This window comes from Nestor notabilis, unplaced genomic scaffold (genome assembly GCF_000696875.1).
Source record: "Nestor notabilis isolate BGI_N333 unplaced genomic scaffold, ASM69687v1 scaffold8294, whole genome shotgun sequence".
NCBI classification, from domain to species: domain Eukaryota; kingdom Metazoa; phylum Chordata; class Aves; order Psittaciformes; family Psittacidae; genus Nestor; species Nestor notabilis.
Window position 1 is genome coordinate 1 of NW_009924273.1, and position 8,798 is coordinate 8,798.

Sequence of the window (8,798 nt, forward strand, 5' to 3'; positions counted from 1 at the left end):
TTCCCTTCTTCCAGTCATCAGGAACTTCACTGGACTGGCATGTCCTCTCAAATATGATGGACAGTGGCCGAGCAACTTCATTCACCAGCTCCTTCAGGACCCGTGGATGGATTTCATCAGGTCCCATGGACTTGTGCACGTTCAGGTTCTTAAGGTGGTCTCAAACCTGATCCTCTCCTACAGTGGGCCTAAGGTCTTCATTCTCACAGTCCCTGCGTTTGCCTTCCAAGGCTTGGGTGGTGTGGTCTAAGCATTTGCCAGTGAAGATAGAGGTGAAGAAGTCATTAAGAACCTCAGACTTCTCCAAATCCAGGGTAGCCAGTCCTCCCGATAGCTTCTGGAGAGGGCCCACATTGTCCCTAGTCTGCCTTTTGTTTGCTACATACCTTTAATGTCCATTTACCCACAAGTTTGTCTAATCCCTTTACAAACTTCTTCATCTTATCTGCCTCCACAATTTCCTGTGGCAACACATGCACTGTTCATGGTTGTAAAAGGTATTTTCATTATTATTTTTTAAATCTTTATGGAACTGACCTGCTAGCTTCAGTCAGTGTCCCTTAGTTAATGCTGCAGGATTTAGTGAATAACAGCCTCCTAGACACCTGCCTATTTGAATCCACTGAAGATAACAGGAGCTTACTGTGAGCAACACAAACTTAAATATACAACTTTTAGATGTGCGTGTTGGGGCAGTAGAAGACCGATGCCTTGGTTTTCAGTATCTTTGCCTTCTTCACATCTTTTGTCTCCCTCATATTACCACCTCTTTGGACTGGGAATGTACTGGTAGTTATTAATCAGCACAATTGCATGATCTTTAGAAACAGTAGAGAATTACAAGTCAGATACAAAAGCCAGTCAAACAGTGCAAGGATGGCCTCTTTTCAATAATTAATTTCACAGTACTCTTACTAAAATAGGAGATGTTAATTTGGAAATAGCAAGTGAAATTTAATTAGAAAGCTTATATTTCTAGATATGCCTGTTATCATGTCATTTAAATTACTATATTTAAAATCAGAACACTTGGAGGCAAGTATTCTTCCTGGTTAAACTGAGGGGGGAAACGATGGCATAAGCAAGGGAATCAGAAGATAGACTATGACCATTAAACATAAATTAACAAATCTACTCATAGTTGGCTTATCTGTTAGTCACAACAATAAATCTGTGATACAACAGAATGATTACAGTAGTGTCTTGTATCAAAGCAAACACACGGGGTGGCATGAGTTATTCTCAGCTGAAAGTCATAAGCCTAGAAGCTATTCCCTGATAGATATAAATAGAAATAGATGTCTGAAAACATCACATGAAAGAGGAACCAATGGGAATGTCATCGTCACTAAGCATAAAAGAAGGTCAGGGAACATTAGCCAACCTTGCTATAGAAGCAAATGTTTCTTAGACAAGTTAAATACATGTACTTCCAGACTTCCCCCCCAAGATGGAAAAGAACACTCCTGCAGAAATCCACCAAATTCAAACAAATTCTGGTCCCTCTGTAATACCATAAGGGAACACATTTCACCTAACTCAAAGGGCATGGTGGGGACAGCCAGGGAGAGCATGGGGAAAAGTGGGAGAACAGGAGATGCAAAGTCAGGGCAAGCTAAGTTGGTGATCTTGAATAAAGTCACTGATGTACTCTTTAGACTTGGATGTATCACAACATCACTCCTGCAGGTTTCCAGTTTGTAAACATGAGTAAAATTACTTGGCTACTTCAAAAGCCTGTTGTTTGGAATGATGTTTACAGTGATGCAAATGTCAAGCTAAGTGTATTATTAAATACCATAAATGACCCAATCGTGCAATGCTCTAAAAGTTCCCAGCTTCCATTAGCACAACTGAAGAGCTTAAGGTTGTTCCACAGTATTACAGATCAAGCCTCTGAAGGAATATAATACGGAGCTCCTACATGAAGCTATGTTTTGTAAAAAATAACTCCTTGACATCTTGTGTTCTTTGCAGAGGAAGATCAAGTAATTGTATCTTGTAAAAAAACACACCACCTTTTAAATTAATGAGCCTCGAACACAGTGTGAAGATTTGGTGGGTATTGATTAATACAAAGGGTCTCTCTGCTTCTCTGTTAAATGTTTACTGGCAACACAGGTAGCAGAGCACTCTTCTAATAATATGCATATCAGTCTTTCAACATCAGTGTTTAATTCCAACCAAGAATTACCACCACTCCTGTCAAGAGGAACATCAGAACACAGACTGTTCAGGGTGATTTTAGGGAAAGTGATACATAGTTCTGAAAAATTTAAGTTTCTCCTAAGGTAAAAAAAAAAAAAACAAACCAGAAAACAGCATTCCCAATGCCATCTTGTAAAACTAATTTTGGTCATCTCTTCCTGTAACATGATTTCATAAATCTCATTTTCTATCAAATTTTCTGAGTTGGGAATTGTTCTAGTACTAGGGCTGCAATGACCTATTATTGTTTTCTTGTAGATTTTCTTAAATTTCACCACCGTCTAAATTAAACAGATTAACTGAAAATTCACTGAACTGGAAAAAAATAAAAAACAAAACCAAAACCAAACCCCACAACAAAAAATGAAGTATAAGCTAGAAAATGTAAGCAAATAAAAACTTGTATTGCTTGCTAAATTCACTCCCTACCACATTCTGTATTTGTCTCATCTACTGTGGGTTCCCTTTCAAACTAATCACATGGAAAACAACCCACTGTCTGGAGGGCACTAGAACTACCCATGCATTATGAGTGATTTCTTAGCTTTTGAACAATCCTATTACATACCTGCTTCTAGGTTTTCCTGTACTAGCTGATTTTCTGCTCACCACACTTAGGCCTTACCATCACTGTGCTTGAGTGTGAGTGTTGCGGGGAGGGATATCCACCCAAACAGGTTAAAATACTGCATCATAAGACAAACCAACAACTCACTGCTTGTCTTGTAAAGCCTGTGTTCTACCTTCACAGTGTCTATCTCAGTAACGTAACGGATGATTACTGCAGAAATTCTATGCAGAAATCTTGGATATGCACAGTAATTGAATGCATTTGCTTTAAATCTGTGAACCTGTTCAGGAAAATGAATCATACAATCATTAAATAAATAAGGACTCAGCAGCTATAATTTCCTTCTACGCAGATGATCTTTAAGGACCATCTGTCACTTTCTCAAGGGCAGCTTTTTTTTTTCTTCTTGGCAAACTCATAAACAAAAATATTTTTCTTCAAATGAGTGAATGTCATCTTACTGTGACAGTTTTCTAACTGAACTCCACAGCCAAACTGGCAAAACAAAGAAGAAAAAGTACTCTGTGCCCACCGCTAGTTACCTTGTAACGTACAGGCTTTCACCAGGCCAAGGAGTATCCCAAAATCTCACAAAGGCAAGCATACTGCTTGCATTTGTCAGACAAAGCTATTGCACCCACCAGTCTGAAACCCTTCTCAGAAAAATGCTAGTAGACACAACAGATGTAGAAATAATAGTGAATAATGAATAATGAACATACAACTCAGTGAAAATGACTAACATAATTTAAAGTAATATATTTTAGTAGCTCTCACAAAGGTAATACAACTTCTAAACGATGTTATCCAAAATATAATTTATGAATAATAGTGCTCTAACCTGCAAAACTTAAAAGCAATCTGAAAACCAAACCTCTTTGTCCAGCACTGCCACAGTTTAAGCTATTTATATCCTCTACTATAATACATTCATATACAAAGGCACATGATTTCTTTAGCCCATAGTGTGATCTAAAATACAATCCCTTTATTTAAAAAAAAACCAAACAAACAACAAACAAGCAACAACAACTTCTTGACTTATCAGGGTTGGAAATAAAGTGATGGGTTGTGCAGTATTCTACTTTGTATTTTACTACACGTAGGAGGCGTATTATTATTGAAGCATTAAAAACTAAAGGCACTAAAACTGGAAAAAAAAATTACTTTTTTTACTATCAAATACTTTCACATAGAAGCATGAAAGCTTAGTACAAACTGTGTCTTGCTCGTCTAAGGAAGGGATCTCCCAAAATGTCTCCATTAGCATCTCAAACTTTTTCTCTTCTTAGAAATTGGAAAAATCTTTAGATGTGTAAAATCCTTTTACAGAGAGACAAGAAAGAATGTTAACAGAAGTTTTGGCTTCTTGGTTAGGAATAGTACTCCTTTTTTCTGTAACAGATTTAAATAGAAATTCTGTTTTTAAATTCCATTCACAAAGTACTGAGTCCAACTAGTCTAGTAAAAAGCATTACCAGTTGTTCATTTCCATTATGAAAGACATATTTGTATTTACGTAACTTCCACCAGCATCTGACCACCTCATTAGCGAGTCTTAAATTAAGGAAACAGAGAGTAACAGTGAGTTATTTTGCATTTATCAATGATGAGAAGTAGCACAGAAGACAGAAAATACAAACTATACTACAAATAGCCACTACAATCAAGAACACTCATGCATAGCTAAGCTGACCCGAATGAGAGGTGGAGAGTATGTATTCCCATGTTTTTTATTTCTGACATACAGCAGTAAGGTATCAGATCTTCTCTACCAAAGCTGCTTTCCAGTCTCCAGCTATCACTTTTCCTGAAATTCTGAAGATGGCCTTGCTCTCCTAATCTAATAATTTCCTAATAAAGCTTTTGGCTTCTTTCTTTCAAATTCTACTCCTCCAGAAACACTCATTTTTCTTTTGATCTTGTATCTCCTCTGTTTATGACTATTTTCAGCTACTTCATTTAGGTCCTGCCTAACTGCTTAGACATTTAAAACTCTGTCATGCACTTCCACTGAGTCACTGATGTGCCTCTCAGTATGTTTCTTCCTCTTCCTCAGTTTCTCATAAGAACCACATTAGTACATGACATCAGGTAGATAATAAAAAGGTTAATAACAAAATTAAGTTAAAAAAGTAATGTTTTATATGTATTCTATGTATCAAATTGATTCCCAATACACAAAAAAGAATTGAGGCTGAATGAGTGGGGTTTAGGAAAAAGAAAGTCAGAATAATATCCTGATTCAAAACTCAAAACCACTTTCCACAGTGAACTCCCTTGCTGGAAAATGAACAGTAGTCTTAATGTGTCACTCATCAAACATCCCAGCTTCAGTTCAGCAGAGCTGGGAATAACAGCATATATTCTGCAGTCCTGGCAAAGAGCAACCATATTGAAATTACTTTAGTCAAATGCAGTAAAGCAGGATAAGAAAGCTCTCTATTCATCTTGCTTTAACATCAGAAATATAGCTAAGGCCACTAGCTACAGCCACTGACACACATTAAAAAAGAGACAACGTATCTCATCAATACGGAAAGCACCTTCCAATCATGATTCAGAAGTAAGAACTTGCCCAGCTAATTGCTAACAAATTAAAGGTACAACATATTCTATAGAACATCTCCACAGGCGATCTTTTGCAACGGTACTGAAGTTTGCAGTAGCTGCTGCTGAGAAGGATGAGTAGCAGGGAGGAATGTAATCCTGGAATCAAAGAGCAACTACTGACATTGCATCCTGGAGCCAGTGAAAGGTTGTGAAGTTTTCAGAGTATGTAAGGGACCAAAGCCAGGATGAGGTCCTGGAACACCTTCAGTTCCTTAAGGGGTGACAAGAACAGTGCCCTCTCTACAGAGCAGTGGTTCACTGATGCCAAAGCAGCCCATAGCCAAAACCAAAGGAGTGGATACATGTTTGCATTACTTTATCCTGGCTTCTTTTGAATATGTCAATACAGAAGAAAGTTGAACAAGGGCCAGACTGAACATTTCACCTAGAAGGTAGGATTCTCAGCACAGTGGACTTTAGCTAATTAGGTACAAGACGTAGGCTTAGATTACACTATACCTACAAAAAAATCAATATAAATGTCATGGAAGACCTAAAATAAAAGTTTGCTTTGTTGTGGTGTTTGTTTTTTTCTGTTGTTGCTGATGGTTTTTAAAAAACACAGTATTTTGATCAAAAGGGAATTAGAAATAATTTAAAAAACCCAACAAACAGTGAAAGAAAAATAGCTTTTCTAAAGGGTGACTACAAAGGTCAAGGAAAAAAATAGTATTCAGTGAGACAATTGAGAGAAACAGGGTGGTGCATCATGAATGCATCCCTACTATAACCAATAAAGCCTTTTCAAAGTTTGGGCATACGCACACCCTGCAGTGTAAGTATGAGCACAGATATCTGACACAGAATCATAGAATGTTTTTTCAGAGATCAGAGCCTTTTAAGAATCATAGTATGTTTAGCTCCTTATATTGAGTATTAGATGGCATTCGTTTTGATGTACGCTCAATGATAGCCTTCCCATTAACTACAACTGGTCAGCAGTGTTTGACTATGTAACAAGTATAGCTTCAAAAGACTAGAAAACGTTTCTATCTGTGGAATGTTTCTAGCAGACAAGTGGAAGTGAAGAAACAAAAAGAGTAAGCATAATGGTCCCAACCCATCCTTAGGATTTCCTGCTCCATACTAGTTGTAAATTATATACCAGCTTTCTAGCTAATGAGGCAAAAGAAAGTAACCAGTTGTATTTAATTTCCATTTAGCTTTATTTTCCAACAGTCATAATAAAATATTCCAAAATTAAATATTATATACTTTTGTATCTATGTTTTTATGAACTTATAATTGCTCCTCAATTTCTAACTCCTTCTGTTAAAGGATACTGAATGTTTTCCTTTCAGGTCAAGCACTCTAAACAGGATATAATTTTCCCATGCCACAGAAAGAATAAAAGTTCATGAGGAAACTGATGTTTAAAATATGTTTCTTTTCGTAATTAGAAGGTATCAATTTAATAGAGAAGCATTTTGCATGATGTTTTTGTAAAAAACATTAAAAAAATCAAGCTTTTTACAGGATTAAATTCTGTTTGCATTCTATAGTCATAGCTGACACTTTACCTTTCCTGTAGTTTCTCCTCAGAGATCTGTAATTCTTCTTTTAAGTTTTGATATCTATCGTCCCTTAACAATCTAGTGCCGTCATAGAGGGTCAGTTCTCTGTCATGTATTAGTCTGTTTGAAAATAAAGAATAAGCTTTATCTAGCCTCTGATCACTTTCACATATACTTATATCAATTAATGCTTTTTTAAAAGCTACCTCAGTCTACATGGGTGATAGTAAAAAGAAAATTTAAGATACAACCAGGTGTGTAGGTAAAATAATATGCATCAGTAAACAATTTCAGCACATAGTCAGTCAGTCAACTTAGTTTAAACAGATGTGGTAAGAAAAAGAAAAAAAAATCCTGTCTTACCAGTAGACTGTGCACAAATAGCATGAAACAACCCATTTTGTTATACTTGTACCAAGTAATATACTTTAGATTTGTTTCTTGAAGCAATGTATTTCAGTTTCCTTTAATGATTAACCTACATACAGACCCACCTTTTACTTTTTTTTGTGCAGAAGTTGATTAGATATAATACATGCACATGTCAAAATCAGAAAGGAAAGCTAAACTGATTAAAAAGGGAAAACAAGGCAAGCATAGTTTTCTCTTCTAGTCTTCTGCATAAATGTATAGTAAGAGAAGGCACAAAATGTTTTTGCTACAACCTGCCTTGAAAGCTGCTGATGTCCTTTAAGTTTGCAGTATACGATGCAGGAACATGAAATAGCAGAAAAAATTGACCTGACAGTATAGATTACTATTAACATAGCACTTGCCATTGCTACTACTCTTCTGCAAAGTTTATTTCATAACTTAATAAAAAATAACTTAATGTTTAGAAGGAGTTTTTTGCCATCAAAACGAAGTATGTTTTTACATGTAACTGCAATGACTGCATTTTATTTAGAAGCAGAATGCAAAGTATTTTAAACATTTTCTGACATCTCGCATTTTCAAATCATTGTGCAAATATTACTGATTTTTAGATTTCCTAAGTTAGGAGTAAAATTGAACTCTTCCTTCAATTCAGAGTTACAGTCTGTATTTACAAAGAGCTGAAATTTCCTGTATTATACACTTAGAAAGAACATGAAATAATTTATTCTGCTTTTAAGTATGTGAAGACTGAACATCACATATTCTATGAAACTTCAATGCTCAGCTTGATCTTTACAGTATACTTGAACTTACGGAAATTCATATTCACCAAAAGGAACTTTATTTCTCAGTATGCATCTGCTCAATGAACAGCTCATGCAGAGCCAACTTATCCATGCTCATGTCCTGACCTTTGAAGTACTGCTAGAGTGCCAGGGTTAATTCGATGAATGCCATCAAGAATAACAAGCTTTCCTTCCAGGGCAGCAGTAACAAGTGGCGATGGTCTCCAAGCAGTGTCTCCATTAGGAAGTGTGTACCTTTGCTGTAGCAAATCTCTAGCTGTCATATCCTGTAAGTATCAATTAATCAGATTAATATATGTATGCTCTACTTTCTGCATTGACAAGTACACGCTTTCTGCTTAAAAAACTGAATTCTGTTTATCCTGAGAATATACCCAAAGAAGACTAGCAGGAAATCTTCAATTACTTTTCCAAAGAGTATTAGAAATACACACAGAAATCTACACATACACTATGTTAATTAGTCTTTGGAAGTTCTAGACCTGCCAGTAGCACCTCTTTGAAAACAGAACAAAAGCCTTCCCCCCAACCTTTAAACATAATGCAAGCGTATGACAACCTGTACATAGCTTTGTGTACAGAAGGGGGCAGCAATTTACACCTGGAACAAATGAGTCATTTATTTCATGTAGAAGTCACCTGAAAGAGCAAAGATTTCATCTTTAATCTTGACCACAAAGCAGCATGACATTCCACCTCTCAGCAGGA

At 36.3% G+C, this 8,798-nt stretch overlaps 1 protein-coding gene across 1 annotated transcript in view; it reads right to left on the reverse strand.

The window, feature by feature from the left end:
- Positions 1–386: 386 nt before the first annotated feature.
- The window catches only part of LOC104404169 (von Willebrand factor A domain-containing protein 8-like), a gene marked incomplete at its 3' end in the record, with an annotated part of 50,495 nt that continues 42,083 nt past the window's right edge, over positions 387–8,798 (reverse strand). Inside the window, exons 12-15 of the mRNA XM_010012534.1 lie at positions 8,196–8,356; positions 6,913–7,026; positions 4,258–4,336; positions 387–461 (exon numbers count right to left, since the gene is read on the reverse strand). Coding sequence (XP_010010836.1) covers positions 387–461; positions 4,258–4,336; positions 6,913–7,026; positions 8,196–8,356 — 429 coding nt within the window. The remainder of the gene's footprint in view (positions 462–4,257; positions 4,337–6,912; positions 7,027–8,195; positions 8,357–8,798) is intronic.